Raw genomic sequence first — 16,705 nt, forward strand, 5'->3', positions numbered from 1 at the left:
AAAGTCCCTGTGTACAGGAGAGATGAAAGATGTTTTTAAAAATAATGTGGATTTTTTTGCATGGGACATAGATGCTTTGATGACACTGTGAGAAGGAGAAAGGGTTTGTTTTCCTAGTTACCTTTTTCTAAGAGGGAAGAGCAGTTTTAAGACTCTTTTTAAAAAATACATATTTGTTACAATTTTAAGACTTGTCAGGAATTGGAGAGTGGCCACCTTAATTTTGTAGTGAAAAGGAAAATCTTGGCAGCTTTTAGAAAGAAGCAGCAGGACTGACAGGAGATGGATCAGGTTAAGCAGGTTTCTTGCAGCCCCTTTTCAGAGGAACCAGAGAGCACCGAGTGAAGAGGATCCCTGTACACAGAGGTGAGGCAGCCAGAGTTACCAGGTTTTGGCTGCTGCAGGGAGTGGCCTCTTTAGTTTGTGCAAGAACAGCCAAAACCAGAAAATTAAGTAGAGAGCAAACACCAGTAGGTCAGTCTTTAAGATTTTTCCAAGACCTAGACTGCTCTGAAAGAGCAACCAGCTCATTTATCAGGAGCAGCCTTTGTCAATGATCCTGTGACCTGGGCTGGTGCTTGTTTACCCTCTGTTGGTGTCATAGCAGTAGCATTTCATTATTCTGAAGTGCATAATTTCCAATAGAAATAGAAGTGCTTGCTTATTTTTAGCATTCTTTAGCAAGTATTTGCAATACAAAGAATACTGCATTTTTAGTCCCAAACCAATAAGCCACTTATTATGGGCAAAACCTCGAGTGGGACAAGAAATGGGTTCCAGGCCTGGATTGTAAATTCTTCTGATTAGAGAACTTCTTTTTCTCCTTACCTCTGCCATTTTATAGCCTCTGAAACATTTATTGCTACACAAGTGACAGCACTTGCTCCTCAGTGACTTGACTGTATTTTTATAGTGTGCTGTGTTAAAATAACAAAGATTTTCAAGTCATGTTTCTCCCTGTTCTATGGGGGAAAACCCCAGAAGAGACTCTCTCCTAAAAGAGACTGTGTGATCCAAACTGGCGGTCCTGAAAGAAATCAGAAGACACTGATTAAGTCCCCAAGAACCTGCTTTAACCTCAGCAGGTCTGACCCTGCTTTGAGCAGGAGGTTTGAGTAGAGACCTCACAGGACCCTTCTGACCACCACTGTGGTCCAAAGTGGACAGGAATGTCAAGAAATACTGAGAAATAGAGAATCAAAATCTGTCAGATGCCCTCTTGCAATCCCTTTTGGTTCCATGAACCCATAGATTATGAAAAAAGCAAGCTCTTTGTGCCTTTTTAGTTAGCTAAATGCATTTGTTGAGAGGTGACAGTAGAGACAGTTAAAAAGAATAGAACACTGGTTTTTATTTGTGTTTTTGTCTTCTGTTACTCAGTAACTGTTTTGGCGGAATCTAATCAAATCAAGAATCTCTTGCAAGACCATGGAATCAATGTTCAGAGCATTGCTGATATCCATCCACTCAGAGTGCAGCCAGCTCGCATCCTCAGCAACCTCTACACCATGCTGGGTAAGTATTTCAACATGGAAGCCTCTCTACTGCCAGGAAAGGTACTTTTTTAAGAAGCTTAACCAACTTAGAACTTCTGTCTTAATGAGGGACTCAAACAGGGGAAAAAATTGCCTTGTTAGAAATGGTGGCAAAAATACAAGTTTCCCTGTGTCCTTGGAGTTAGACAGGAACTGACTCTTCTTTTGTCTCCCGGAAACTACTTCCACAGAGAAGCTGGTTTTTGAAAAAATGCCTGGAAAAACACAGAAGAAAAAGTAAAATATTTTTTCCTTTGAGAATTCAGAGTATTTCTCTTTTAAGTCTGGAAACTGGTCAGTATGATTTTTATCAGGCAATCAGGGAAGTTTTCTGCTCCAAATCAGGGAAGCTGCTAGCACAGTATCTTTGGGCTGTCAGGTTCTTGCTAAAGTTCCTTCCAGCCTTGAGCTGAGTTGAGCTGCTGAAGCTCTCTGTCTCTTGCAAACCCAGAAACCTCTAGGGCTTTTCTAAACACAGGATTTTAAATACATTCCAGTTCCTCAGCAGTGGCCCTCAAGTCCTGTTTTCCTCAAAGCCTGAATTGATTTAAATAAATGCCCTAAAGCTCTGACTGGTTCTAGTTGTTAAGTCTTTTTATAACTGGTTCTTGATAATCCTTGCTGGAATTATTTGGGTCTTGGTGGAAAGTTTATTACATGTATTCCTAATTTACCTTAGTTTTACTTCTTCAGGAATGCCAGCAACTCATTACTCAAAATTGTGGATACTGTTATAAAATAAAATTGAGGTGAGGTGACTCAGCACTGGTAGATTCCTTTGCTGTGTGGATAAGGGGAGCTGTATCCTTCTTCTCTGTCAGTCTGGAGCATGTTCCCATGGCAGTTTGGTTACAGATAATGCTGAGGCTGCTCATGGGGAGAACAAACATTTTTTTGTTGTAGTGGTGGTTTTTTGTTTGTAGGGTTTGGTTTTTCTGTTCTAACAGGGAGCTTATTTTGGAATCATTCAAAGTAATGGGGCCTTCAGGTAAGTTTTAGAAAGTATGCCTTTTACACAGAGAAAGGAAACTGCATATGTTGCTTTTGGGAAAGAATCTGGCTCTTCATCTCAAAGTCCTATAAAAAAATGAAACATTTGCAGGGCTTTGCTGAAGCTTACATTTATTGTATTGTAATTCATAATGGCTTTCTTTCACTAGTGGGGGGATGTGAGTAGGATGGTTTGATACATTGTTTTTAACAGTGACTTCTTTGGGAGTGTTCACAGTATTATTTTTCTAGGCACATGGTTTGGGTTATATTCCATGTCAGAAAGACTCAAGTCAGCTCCTGGCTGCTGGTGCAAAGGTTGTAGTATGGATGATTTGCTAATAAGCTCCACTGAGAAAAGTGGAGCTTATTAAAGCCCGATGAAAGTCTGTCGTTGTATTTGGATGTACTTTGTGTGTTGATTTAGCCTGCAGGCACAAATTTTTAAGGTCCTGTATTGAAAACGCTGCAATTTCTGTGTTACGTTGATGGCCTTGTTTTTGTAATGTCACATCTCTTGTCTTTCTTAGTGGGGAAGCTTTGGGTGCTGAACCATTACTATAATTATAAGACCAAATCCATAGTCAGTGAAGCCAAAATTTTAATTTTTAATCAGGCCTTTGAAGGACTCTGGCTATTACATTGGTGCTTGCTACAAAACCAACCAATTTGTAGCCTCACACTATGTTACCTGTTTTCTGCCTTACTGGTATTAGTGGAATAGATTTTCCTGTCTAAAGTGGTTATTTTGGAAAACAATGCAGAAAATGTTAGCTGAGATTCTTTTCTTTCCAGGCCGGAACAAGAGCATGAAATTAAGTGGCCGGCCACACCGACACATTGGGGTGTTGGGCACCTCCAAGCTCTACGTGATAAGAAATCAAATATTTGCTTTCACCCCTCAGGTAAGCATGTAAAGCTGGCAGGAAAGTCACTCCTTTCTTAATGGTGAATCATTAGTGAAGCGCTTTGCTTTTCCCTGCTCTCATTGTACTTTAGGTAGAACAGGGCTGACACAGCAGATGTACTTTACTTTATAGGGTTTTTAAGAGCATGGGATGATCGGCGTGGTAGAACTGCTAATAAATCTCTTTTCTGTCATACAGAGTCTGGTTTCTTTGGCTTCTGGCTTAAGAGAACACAGCAAATCAATAGTACAAAGTTGTTACTGATCTCTGCCCACACCAACACTAATTAATGAAATAGTTTCTGCAGAAATAAATCACTTAATATATCTTTCTACTGAAAACTTTGATGAAAAATTTAGTACCACATAAGTGTGCCAAATACTGTAACCCCCTAGGAGGTGAAGGTGTGATCTTTTCATTATATTGTTGAAAGGGCCAATAGTGCTGAGAAATGGATGTTCTGTCTTTTTTGTCTTTAGTGTGTTTTTTCAGTGTTGCTGGAAGTTTGGATCCTCATAGAATCAATGGCTCTTATTTATACATTTAATGAAATGCAACACACTTACTCCAATAGAATTATTCCAACGGTTGGTACTAGATGGCCAGGGAGTCACCTGCTCCAAGCATGTACAACTGATGCAGGAAAAAGAATGCATCCACCCTTCTAAATAGGTGTTTGACTAATGAAGTCTTTGAACTCCAGCTGAAGGCATTCAGTGGACTGTGTAGAAAGCTTCTGTACTGCTTCATAATGCCCAAACAAATCAGATTTACTGCAAAAATTGTAGGTCCCTTCTCATTCTTCCCCATGTCAGTTGATCACAAGCAGCTTTATAAAATGTTATTTGTTGTGTTACTTCCCTGTACCAATTTTCACTTTTGCAAATAAGGGAAAAATTCCTTAGAGATGTGATTTTTTTCAAAAGGTGTCTTTGTTCACATCTTACTATGTAAGCAGGACCCAACATTCCAGCTAAAATCTTGTCATGTATCAAATAAGGACATACTTGTTAGTATATTCCAAAATGGCATTTATCTTTACATTAGCAACACAGTGACAGTTCCTGCATATTCCATGTTTTACTAAAATCTCCATAACATTTTCCATTGTACTTTGAAGCCAGACACTTCCCTTGACTTTTTTTTTTGAGGTGGATGGAGTTAATGTTTAATGTCACCTTCCTAAGGTTAGCAGTTAAATCATCTTGTTGATCTTGACTAGCGTCCACAAATTTTGTGATTTTGTCATTTGTATTTCATTCTCTTTTCTAGTGAAAGCATTGATTAGGTGTGGGGCAAAGGCTGACTTCATTTAGATACAGTCATTCTGAAAAAATGGTTAATAACTACCTTTTGAGAACAATTTTAAAAGTAGTTCTGCTTCTTAGGATGTTTTTGTTCAGCTCACTAATGTGAAAATTTGCAGAAGTTGGCACGTGTCAGCCATTTTCTAATCTAATTGCTCCAAAGAAGAAAATTGGACTAATCTGCTGAGACTGGTTTTTGACCATCCTACTTTATAATTTTGTAATTTTCTTGGCTGTCTCAAATTGGTTTTGTTTTCCCTAGCTTTCAGGCACTGGAATTGGCCTGACTTTTTAAATGGCTCTTCCTTTTTTAAAGACAGGCAGTGTGTTTCCTTCTCTCTGGATTTCTGGGACTTGTTCTTCCTGAATTACCCAAGCTAACTGCAAGTGGCTCAAGGATTGTTTTGGCTAGTTCCTGATTCCTTCTGTGAAGAAATTTCTCTGGACTTTGCCAGCTTGAACTTAACATATTCTTTCTGCACTTACTCCTCCAGAAGGCTTACGGGCTTCCTTAACTTTTGTTGTGGCTGCTTTGACATACTTTCCATTATTTGTCCTGTTTCTTTGGTTCCAGCTCCTGAAGTAGCCATAATAGTCTCTTACTGTGGTTCTTGGCTTCCTGCTGTAGTGGGAGCAGCACACTTTGCCATTGCACATTTCATGTACCTTTTGTCCTCAGTAACTGCCAGCTTTTCTGTGTTGTGCTTGACTTTCAGATGGTTCCCAAGGGACATACAGTTACTGGCTCCCAGTCCCCAGTGCGCACTTGAGCCTGTTTATTGTTTTTGTTGCTGTTGTTAGCTTTTTCTTCCACATTTAGAGTATTTCCATCTTCCAGATCATAGGTTAGTGTAACTGGTCATTGGGAAGATTCTGCTTCATGGGTGTGATTGCCTAGGTTTTGTTTCTATGGCTTACCTGATGGTCAGTCTACAAGTGTAAGAAAATGGACTCTTGCACAAGCATGGATTTCTTTTTTACAGTCTGAGGTCTTGTTAGGTTAATTCAGGTGGTTTGTGTTGTGGTCAGGAGTAGCTCATATGGCATTTGTGAATGATTTAAGGGAAGAAATAAAAAAAATAAGGAAAGCACTGACAACTACCCCTATGTTGTATTTTTCTCTTCTCTAGTTTACTGACCAGCATCACTTCTATCTGGCTCTAGACAATCAGATGATTGTGGAGATGCTCAAGACAGAGCTGGCTTACCTCACTTCTTGCTGGAGGATGACAGGGAGACCAACCTTGACATTTCCCATCACCCACACAATGCTTGGTAAATTTAATTTTTTCTGTTTCAAGCAGAGTAGAGTAATGCAGAGGAATAGGAGGGACATTGGTTGGAGAGGAGGCAGGTAGCAGAACTTCTAACATCAGAAGTACAGTTAATTTTCTCATGTGTATGCTGAATTTGGGTGACATGGTAGTATTTAATTTTGGTTTTACTCCCCCTTTATGTGCTTCCATCACCTCATCATCTCCATGCTATTTCTGTCTAAAGAAATTTCATAGAAATCCCTTTGGAACTTGTCTTGAGTGGGTTGGTGTTTGTCTTTAGAACTTGTCTAGGGGTTGTGTTTTGTTTGCTTGTTTTTCTGGGATTTTTGAATAAGCTAGTATTGATAGCAGTTGAGGGTTCTGTTTTAAATTTGTCTAATTCACACTGTAGACAACACCCAATAATTCACTGTATTTGGACATGATAATTTAAGAATGTGTTGGTGAGTTTCAACTCTTCCATTATTCTTTTTTAGTTGATGATGGTACTGACATTCATCCAGCAGTTCTTGCCACAATAAGAAAATTAGAGGATGGTTATTTTGGAGGTGCAAGGTAATGTCAGAAATACCAAATTATTATCTCCATGATTTTAAAAATTAAATCCTAAAGAAGTCTCAGTTTTGAACTTGTGATAGTGCACAGGCCTGGTACTAGAACTCCACAGAGAAGGAAGTTTCAGCTTTAATTATTATGTGACAATCAAATGGTAGCTGGACCTCAGATGCAATGAAAAAGATGTCTCCCAAAAAGTGTACCATCTCTGACTTCCATTAATGGATAACAAAAACAATGTCAAGTCTTTGGAAATATGAAATCTTGACTCTGGCTGGGATTCTGTTATTAAAAAGTAAATTACTTTCACAGTTACTGGACATGATTTAAACATAAATTGCATTTAGTACTTGTAAGCTTGTGTGTTCCATTCATCTATGTGTAAAATATGATGCCACAGTACCTCCCTATGCTCTTCCTACTTGCCCTCTCAATCAGTATCTTCCTTTGACAGTCACATACTGTCATGGTTTAACTCCAGTCAAAAACTCAGCCCCACATGGCCACTCACCCACCCTCCCCTTAGTGGGATCAGGGAGAGAATTGGAAGAATACAAGCGAGAAAGCTCATGGGTTGAGATAAAGAGGGTTTAGTAAGTAAAGCAAAAACCACGCATGCAAGCAAAGCAAAACAGGGAATTCATTCACCACTTCCCATGGGCAGGCAGTTGTTCAACCATCTTCAGGAAAGCGTCAAATGTAACTGTGGCTTGGGAAGACAAACTCCTGTATCCCTGAACATCCTCCCCTTCCTCCTTCTTCCCCCAGCTTTATATGCTGAGCATGACACCCTATGGTATGGAATGTCCCTGTAGTCAGCAGGGGTCAGCTGAGAGTGTCCCCTCTCAGCTCCTTGTGCACCCCCAGCCTGTGCTGCTGGGGTGAGGTAAGAAGCAGAAAAGGCTGGGATGCTGTGTAAGCCCTGCTCAGCAGTAACTAATACATCCCTGTGTTATCAGCACTGTTTCCAGCACAAATCCAAAGCATAGCCCCATAATTAACTCTTATCCCAGCTAAAACCAACACAGATGGTTTAGTAGCCTCCAGTTCTGTGAAAAGACACTGCCATTCATGGGGCCTTCTCAGCCCCAGTTTCTCATGCATTGTCCTTGGAGCTCAGGTCTTTTTCAGGGTCTCTCTTCATATGAGCATACAGCACCCTGCATAATTAGGCTTTGAGTTAGGCCTGTGAGTGTTACCATAACACAGTTAAAATCAATTAGTACCTACAGCAGTAACTACCCAGCTGGATCTGCAACTGGTGTTTTCCTTTTTTATTTTTCAGTGTCATTTTCTGTGGTTTCACAGTTACCAAAGGTGGATTGAGCAGTAGGTTTCATAAATTTTGGAGGAGTTGTTGAAAGCTCAGTGAGCATTAATCTGTACCAGAATGGTGGATGTTAATGCTCTTTGGCATGTATCCCCTTTTGCAGGGTGAAGATAGGCAAACTATCAGAATTTCTTACCACCTCTTTTCATACATATCTGAGCTTCCTGGATCCAGACTGTGACCTAAAACTGTTTGATGACCGTAATGAAGACTGCAATAGTCCTGACAGTGAATATGGAGACTACCCAGCAGACTTCTGTGAAAAAGGTAGTAGTGTTTTTTCACTTGGTATTTTTTTCTCTATCAAGTTCTATCAACAGAGCCTGGGTTTGCCTACAGTGCAGAGTCTGTTCTGTGCACAGCTGATGGTCATTTGGGTCCTCATGCATCCACCTGAGGACAGGACCTGCATGACTCAGTTTGGAGAATGAATTCATTCATTCTATGTTCTTCCTGCATTTGTAGTATGGCATTGATTGGTAACTGCTACAGTAAAGCTGAGTCTGGAGAGTGAGCAGGTGGGGAGGTGTGGAAGAGGTTAGAGTGAAGAGGGCTATGAGGAGCCATGGACAAGAGCTTGTGTGGAAGAGATGATAGAGTCTTAGAAGCATACAGGTTGGAAGAGAGTTTTATGATTATCAAGTCCAGCTGTGTTCTCTGATCTACCAGCAAGATAAAACCCCTTTTGATTCCTTTCACAGGCAAAGCTAGCTTCTTAATCTGTTTTCAATGTCAAAAAATGTGATTTTTTCTTTTGTTTCCAGTTTGTTTGGCTTAAAAATCTCTTCCTTACGCTATTCTTGCATATTTGAGTGCCCTTCTAAATAAGCAAGAATAGAGTAGTGTGTTTGAATAAGAAAGTGATGATGATAAATAGTGATTTTTACCTTTAAGAAACCTTTTTTTAATGTATATTACACTAGATAGCCAGGATGAGCTGGATCAGTATATAAATGATGTTCTGCAGAGCACAGCACTGAAGTCATACCTGCCTCCAACTTCAAAGACAACGAGTCAACCACCTGTGTTCAGTGCAAACCATTCCACAGAAGAGATACTGTCAATAATGGCCAAGACAAAGGGCTTGGAAGTTCCAGGTATTTCTCCCTATTATTTTTTTAGTGATAATAATAGAAAAACTGGTTTGGATGCTAGAAGGAGTAAGTTCAAGTATTTAAAAATTATATCTTTTGACATACTTGTGCCACTAGTTCTTTCTGTATAGAGAAGAAATGAGAAATTCCTTAAGAAGTAAGAATGACTCTGAAGCTGTTGCTGTCATGTTCCCACAGTATCTCATGTCATGGTGTATACATAGAAAACCCGCAATGAATGTAACATTTAATCAAAGTTAAATGTTGTGGAAGCTGCTACAGCTTCTTAGTTGGATAGAATTTTAGAACCCAAATCAGTTAATTAATTTTGTCTTTGCTTATGTAAAGGCAGACAAAATATACTTTTTTATTTTAATGAAGTTGCTGTGAAATGAAATGTTTCAATGCAAGAAAAACATAAATATTCACATGTACTTTCTAAATTTGTAAGAACAAATGGAGTAGAGAGGGAGCACAGTCTTTCTAATTATGCTACATTTCTAATAGCCTGATTGGAAGATATACACCAAAACAACACTTTGGCTGAGTCTGTAAATAAATTCCAACATATGTATTGTTTTATATGGAGATATGTAGTATTCAATGTCCTGGTCAATGGAAGACTTCCTTTAACTTCAGTGTAAATTAATAATTTCCAAGCTTTTCTGTTAGTCTTTTCTGCTGTCTTTCATGTACCACATCATCTGATCCTCCATTGAATTCAGCAAATGAAATTATCAGAGCATTAACCTGCATTTAGCATTATAATTTTAATTATGAAATCTTATCAATTAGGCCATTTTCTCCACTTATTTGCTGTTGAAATGTTTAAAACACTTGGCAGGGTCAGGTCATTGGGCTGCAGGATTTCTGAGTCATGGACCAAATAAGAGGTATCAGTTGAGCATGTAGCCCCTGAGCCTTTGACATGCTGATCTCAGAAACTCTCAGAGCAAACCTGCAAGGAGAAAAGGTTCAGAACATGAGCTTCTGTCAGAGTTCCATGCACAGCATATCAGAAGCACTGCCTTTGTATTTTGACCCTTGGAGGTATTTCTGTTGTTTTTACCTAGTCAAGCTGCTTCATGCAGGTGTTTTTGATTTTCATGTTACTGAAACAGACCTTTTCTTCTTTGTGTTCTGGTGGCTTTGCTTTCCAGCCGTGTCTATGTCTCTTCCCACTAAAGTTCTGAACACACACCGGAAGTCTCTGAATCTTGTTGATAATCCTCATTTCTTTGAGACAAAGGTAAGGTGTGGGAATTTTTATGCTGTTTGTGGTTTTAGGATGCAATGCTGTAGCCTTTCCTCATGTTTTCCTTCCAAACCCTATGCCAGGTCTCATTTTTCTTCACAGACAAGCCATTCTATCCCAGGTACTCCCTTGTTTTGGAAATTATTTTTTTGGCTGGATTAAGGTTTTTTAGTCAAATAGACACTATCAAGTGGAAAGTTTTTAATTGCATGTGCAAAACAGAAAAGAACATAATAGTTGCTTTATTTTTAAAAGCCAAAAGTTAAGTCATCATCTTTAGTTCTGGCTGAACACAAGGGGAAGGACAGGATGTTCACAGCCTTTAGAGATGTTTTCCAAGAAATGCTACTTATAGTAACATCTGGGCAACTGGGAATGTGTGAATGTCCTTAAGGCACTGGGGTTGTGCTGGGCACTTGTTTTGTTTTGGTATATGTGACCAGCTGCTGAGAATGGCTAGAAGAGGTTGTATCCAGCCTCCTGAAAGATTCTGCTCTGCACAAGGCTTCGTTTGTGGAAATGGTATTTTAGGATTATATAAATTGCTGATATTTGATTATATTGCTTGTTAAACAAAACTTCTTTTCATCCAAGAACTCACCATAGGATTGCATCATCTGATTAGTTAACATTTTACTTTCATAAGCCTGGAAAATTTATAATGGCAATATTTGCATTCGTAAGGCACCATTTATATACAGGTTAGTGATGGAACTCAAAAAGCTCTAAATTATTTCAAATGAAAAAAAGGATAGTATCTCTGCTTTTCTCTTTACAAGTAACATAAGATGACAGGAAAAGCATGCAGATAATTCGGCTTCTTTGTTTTGTCAAAAAAAAAAAAAATACAAGGTTCCATTCTGAGGGTTGTGTTTCTTGGTATAAGTCTCCTTTCTGTGCCTGCAGTACCCTGGCAAGAACTAAGTGATGTGTCTGTATTTCAAGTGCAGAGCTTTGTTGCAAGTCTGTTGTGAATTTTTTAATGGGAAGTTTGAAGTTACAGGAAGTTACAGATCTGCTACTTTTTCAAGGTCATGTCTTTTGATTTTTCATCCATCTTTGTTATCAGGACCGTGAAAATGTTTTGCACTTACCTAAAGATGCTCATGGTGATTTGGATTGCAGGAAGCTTGTTGATCAGCTGAAGGAATGTCCAACACTCCATGATCAAGCAGATATCTTGTATATCTTGCATATACTCAAGTAAGTTGCCTGAATATGAACTTCAGCATCTTTAAGTTTGTTCACAACTATCTGATTATTCTTGTGCAAAAGGTTTCCACTGTTCAGGTTGTGTTTTGAGCGGAGAATGGAAATATTTTGTGCTTTAACAAGCATGTTTTCAGTTAGTTTGATTACAGAAATTATTTGGATACAAAAGAAGACTTGTGCAAATTTTAGAGTTGATTGGCACAAAGTTGCAAATACATGAAGTCACATTGGCTCACAAATTAGATGCACAAATCCTTTCCATGAATGAGAACACAGCCTGCTATATTTGTGGCACTCCATAAAGTTCACAAAGATTTGGTGTGATTTTTATACACAAGAATGAAAGTGGAGGGAAAATTCATCTTGTCATTTTCTAACTAAAAGCAAAATGCAATTTTAATGAGTGTTCACTATTTTTCCTCTAATCTGTCTACATATTTAAGTACACAACTGGCAAAAATTTGGTACTTTTTAAAACATTCTTGGAAGCAGTCTAGACCCATCTGCTGAGGTTAGTAAACACCTGCTATTTAAATTGGTTTGATGGGAACAAAATGTGAATACAAACAACAGAATCATCTTCTGAAGTGTGTTTATTGAGCTTTTTTTTCCTGTGCAGGAGAATACTGCTGGAACCTGTCAGGCAGTTAGCTTTTGGTGCAAAGACAAGTATGTGTTAATCACAGATGGTCTTCCCTACTGCTACAAAGATTGCATTTTTGTTTATTTTAGTCTGTCTCCCGTGAGGACCTCTTCTTTGATCTTCTTGATTTCCCAAACAAAACGTTTAGCATCCTCTCTTAAAGAGTAAAGGAAATCCTATAAAAAATATGTTTTGTTGTTTAACTGCATCTAACACCAGTAATTTCACCAAGGGAGTTTCTCTTGGGCAGGCAGATGGACCTCTAGTGGACTCTGTCAGCAGGAGTTGAAGAGTCATTCTGTGACACTTCAAAACATTACCAAAGAGAAGCCATAATGCAGTGAATTTCAAAACCAGGAGAGGAACAGAAATCTCCTTTGCTTTTTCAGTAATGGCATAAGCAACACGGAAGTTTAGTTAATAGCTAAGAAAGAAGCAAGGCTAAAAAATTCCCCTGAAGCATCTGAAAAATGGGTGTTGTCTCCAGCAGTACTGAAGATGTTGCATTCTGCTCTGAAAAAGCACTACATAGAGTGTTCCTCCAGAAAACTGTGCATGTGAATGCTCAATTTGAAGTATAGTAGGAAGTCCTTCAGGTGGTTTCTTTTCAAGTCACTCACAGCTGAGTGAGTGCTCAGATTAGTATGAAAGTTCCTGGTATCAAGAAGATTTTGTCCACATATAATCAATCTGTGGTGAAGGCACAGATGTCCCATTTGGTATTTAATTCTGTCACCAACATGAGCAAGGCAGTCAAAATCCGGCTGTGTGGTAAAGTTTAGCATCTTGCCTGATGACAATTACCTCCTGTTTCTTTTGTGGCAGAGGTGCTGACTGGGACACAGAGCTGGATGGACAGTATGGTGTCACTGTTCATTGCCTCCTCAACGAGCTCTACAGAAAGGCAGGTCTCAATCAAGAATGGGGCTTAATCCGCTACATTTCTGGCATACTCAAAAAGAGAGTTGAAGTCCTGGCTGAGGTATGAAATACAAATAATCCTGGTTCAGCTTCCTGCCTGGGAACAGAGAGAAAACTACTGGTTTGTTGTTGGGGTTTGTGCTTGCCCTTCTTCTAGTTTTACTTTACAACATACATAGTGCAGCATTTTTAATTAAATATTGGTTGATTTTCTGATCTAGAGTCTTACTACATCTTTATCTTTCATCTGTACTGTGAACTGTGCTAAAGTTGACATGGACTGAGAATGCCACACTGTAATAGTTGTGAAGGCTTCATTTACCTCTGTTAATCAGAGAAGCTGAATTGTGTGCTTTGAAAGCTACAGTTGTCACTGGTAGTTGTCTATTGCTGTCGTGAAGGTATGAACACCTTTGGAGCACTGCGATGTCAAGGTGCTAGTGATGACACAAAAACATGTTCTGCCCATTTCCATCCCCTTGGGTGGACGGTCTGCCCTGTGAATAGATGTTTGGAACTGTTTAAATATCTGTGACGATTAAGTGGTAGCAAGAAAAATCCACTGTAAGAGTACAGATATGATTTTGAACATTACAGAAAGGTTTCCTCTCAAGTACTCTAAAAGTATTTGTTTAATTTTCTAGTAATCCTCTGGATATTTCTGAGGAGCTCTTTCTGTAATTCCTCGCCATTTTCAAGGCTCTGACTGTCACATTTAGGATGCCTTATTTTAGTGACAGTCCTGTCTTCTTGGGAGCAATTTGTGATAATCACTGTGCATGGTACTTCATTAAGCACTGAACTTTTTCCCTTCTCAACACACAATGGATGAGCAGTACAGACATGCTCACAGAAAGCCACGTATGTTAACTTGAGAAGGTATTGACAAAGAATTGGGGAGGAGGAGAATGGAGATGATCTGTTTTCTTCCATGTTAAGGGAGTGAAAATAGACTCTTGGAAGTCAGAGGAACACTGCTCTGTGATGTTTTTTGATTCAGGATATTAAAACAGGTAAACTGAACACCCACTTTTAAAGGAGGTTGAACACTGTGGTACTGGGGAAAGTACCTATTTCAGAATGTATTAGGAATGTGATGCAGTATGCTGGGTGTTTGTTTTAGGAGATATATTAGGACATAGGATTTTTTTTTAGCTAATGCTGCCAAACTTTTCATTGATTAAATTTTTTTTTTCTTAAATAAAGAACAAAAGTTTATCATATGATAAAGGATGAAAGCCTTTATTGATCTGTCAGCCCCACTGGAGTTCCTAATCTAACAATTTTGCTGCTGATTTCACTGAGCTGGGAAACAGGCCACTTTTAGCCTGGGTAGACTCTCATAGCCCTGTTGACCTCAGGAGATCTTTGGAAACTATTTAACAGCATTCTTCTGGATCTGTATGTCTGGTAATTAATAGAAATGCATTTAAAATTGCTAAAGAAATGGAATTAATTTAATTTTGGGAATTAAAAGTCATATCACTTCCACATGATTCAGAGAAAGGTCTCTTCCTTTTTGTCCCCTTATGATAGGCATGCACAGACCTTCTGTCACACCACAAGCAACTTACAGTGGGCCTGCCACCAGAACCCCGTGAGAAAATCATTACCACGTAAGTTGGAGCTCTGCCTCAGGTACAGATTGCCCTTCATCTTCCTGCTGGTACCATTCTGCTGCTGTTACCTTCTTTTAAACCTTACTCCTTGCCCTCAAAAGGATTTGCAGCCACCCAGGTAGAATTGTAGGCACCTTTGTTCTGGGTGACTCGATCCCAGTGCTTGTTGTGCTGGTTGTGCTGAGTCACTGCTGCCTGTGGTTTGTCTTCTTGCAGCCCACTGCCACCTGAGGAGCTCACAGATCTCATTTATGAAGCCAGTGGCCAAGACATCAGTATTGCAGTCCTGACTCAGGTATGCAGCCTGTGCAGAAAGGCTTCTTTGGCTGTGCCCAGTGCTGTGCCAGTGTTTGCTCTGAGACTGGGAAAGCCGTGAAGACCCACTCTGATGGGTGCCTTTATGGATTTGTCCTTACAGGAAATAATTATGTACTTGGCGATGTACGTCCGGTCACAGCCCAGTCTTTTTGTGGAGATGCTCAGGCTCCGCATTGGTCTGATAATCCAGGTGATGGCCACTGAGCTGGCACGAAGTCTGAAATGCTCAGGTAGGAGACAATTTTATCATGAGGGTATTTCTGGTGTCATTTTTGCTTCACCCTTCATGGTTGATCTTTTCATTTATATGTGTTAAATCCTTTTATTAACCTCTTAGTTCATATGTGCAGTTACAAACTTTGGAAATCACTTTTTTTTTTTTTTTTTTGACTTATTGAAAGACTTCTCTCCCCCTGGCACCCAGTTATTCGAAGAATATCAAAGAATGTTCTTTATGGAATAATTCTGGCTCTGTAATTTAGATTCACGTCATCTGCTGTTGGGAGATGGTTGTAATGCCATTCCAAGTGATGCTCTACAAGGGAGCAACTGCTTTCTCATCATGAGCTTCAGTGAAATTTTGCACAAGCTATGACAATATTCATTAATGCAAGTAGTATTATTTCCATTCAGTGTTTGTTGTTTAGTCCTGAAATGTATTTTCCTTGGAATGTGACTACATATTAATTTTTTTAAAGGAGCAGCTAGCCAAAAAGTTACATGTGATTGGACTTCATTCAGTTTCCTTAGCTGGCTTTATAGCTTGTTGTGTGACATTTGTCATTTTGTTTTGTTTTATTTTGTTTAACTAGGTGAAGAAGCTTCAGAGAGCTTGATGAATCTAAGCCCCTTTGATATGAAAAGTCTCCTACATCATATTCTCAGTGGGAAAGAGTTTGGAGTGGAAAGAAGCTGTAAGTTTTTCACTTTTATGTGTTAAGTTAGATTGTCTTATAAGTAGGGATCTATTCCTTCTGCATGTAAAATAAAAGTATAGGTAACATATTAATCATGGATGATGAGTACATGTGTATGTTTGCTGTAGAATAAACAAAACACATATGAGGGAAGCTATCCTGCACTGAAATAAGATTGTATCGAGTTTCAGTAACATGAAGGCAAACTTTTAAAATGAAATTTTGTGGAACCAGAACAAAAGTCATTAAAAGGTGATATCTAACCTGCCTTCAAGAAGCATGTCTTTGATGCCCACATATTCCTGACTGGCACATCAGCTCTCTTTGAGGCTCCTCTGTAGGCACTCAGAGTCTTGTCACAATTCTCACTAAAGTTACAATTGCTCACTGTCTTGGAAAATCAGTTTCTGATACCCAACTAGGGATTTAGGCCCCTTATACAATCAGGTTTGAACTCTTGATGTGATTTGAAAGGATGCTGTCACCAAGAACATTGCATATTTCTGAAACAATTTGCGTTTAACTTCTTAGATACAGTTTCATCTATTTTTCTACCCATAGAATGTTAAAAATGTCCATTTGCTTCTTTAGTGCGACCTGTAGATTCTTCTTCATCCAGCCCTGCAATTTCTATTCATGAGATGGGGCATTCTGGAGCAACCAAAACAGAAAGAAGTGGTATTACTAAATTGAAGAGTGAGATGAAGCAGGTGAGGGTTTTCTGTCAATGCTCATCAGAAAGTACAGCTGTTCTGGAACTGTGTTATGTTAGGTTTTGTTCTTGCTAAATGACAGAAATTTTCGAAGTTGCTTTGATTTTAAAA

At 39.0% G+C, this 16,705-nt stretch overlaps 1 protein-coding gene across 8 annotated transcripts in view; it reads left to right on the forward strand.

Moving 5' to 3' along the window:
* PHKA2 (phosphorylase kinase regulatory subunit alpha 2) overlaps positions 1 to 16,705 on the forward strand; it is a 44,961-nt gene that overhangs the window by 15,992 nt on the left and 12,264 nt on the right. For all 8 annotated transcript variants that reach the window (XM_042036893.1, XM_042036902.1, XM_042036911.1 and 5 more), the window contains 14 exons: positions 1,381 to 1,515; positions 3,321 to 3,430; positions 5,871 to 6,015; positions 6,494 to 6,572; positions 8,006 to 8,169; positions 8,826 to 8,999; positions 10,157 to 10,245; positions 11,321 to 11,454; positions 12,932 to 13,088; positions 14,564 to 14,643; positions 14,863 to 14,941; positions 15,065 to 15,194; positions 15,777 to 15,878; positions 16,473 to 16,591. In XM_042036893.1, the coding sequence (XP_041892827.1) occupies positions 1,381 to 1,515; positions 3,321 to 3,430; positions 5,871 to 6,015; positions 6,494 to 6,572; positions 8,006 to 8,169; positions 8,826 to 8,999; positions 10,157 to 10,245; positions 11,321 to 11,454; positions 12,932 to 13,088; positions 14,564 to 14,643; positions 14,863 to 14,941; positions 15,065 to 15,194; positions 15,777 to 15,878; positions 16,473 to 16,591 (1,697 nt within the window). The remainder of the gene's footprint in view (positions 1 to 1,380; positions 1,516 to 3,320; positions 3,431 to 5,870; positions 6,016 to 6,493; positions 6,573 to 8,005; positions 8,170 to 8,825; positions 9,000 to 10,156; positions 10,246 to 11,320; positions 11,455 to 12,931; positions 13,089 to 14,563; positions 14,644 to 14,862; positions 14,942 to 15,064; positions 15,195 to 15,776; positions 15,879 to 16,472; positions 16,592 to 16,705) is intronic.

Source organism: Corvus kubaryi, unplaced genomic scaffold (assembly GCF_017639235.1).
Source record: "Corvus kubaryi isolate FWS band 111438036 unplaced genomic scaffold, C.kubaryi_AGA036_p1.0 133, whole genome shotgun sequence".
Lineage (NCBI taxonomy): Eukaryota > Metazoa > Chordata > Aves > Passeriformes > Corvidae > Corvus > Corvus kubaryi.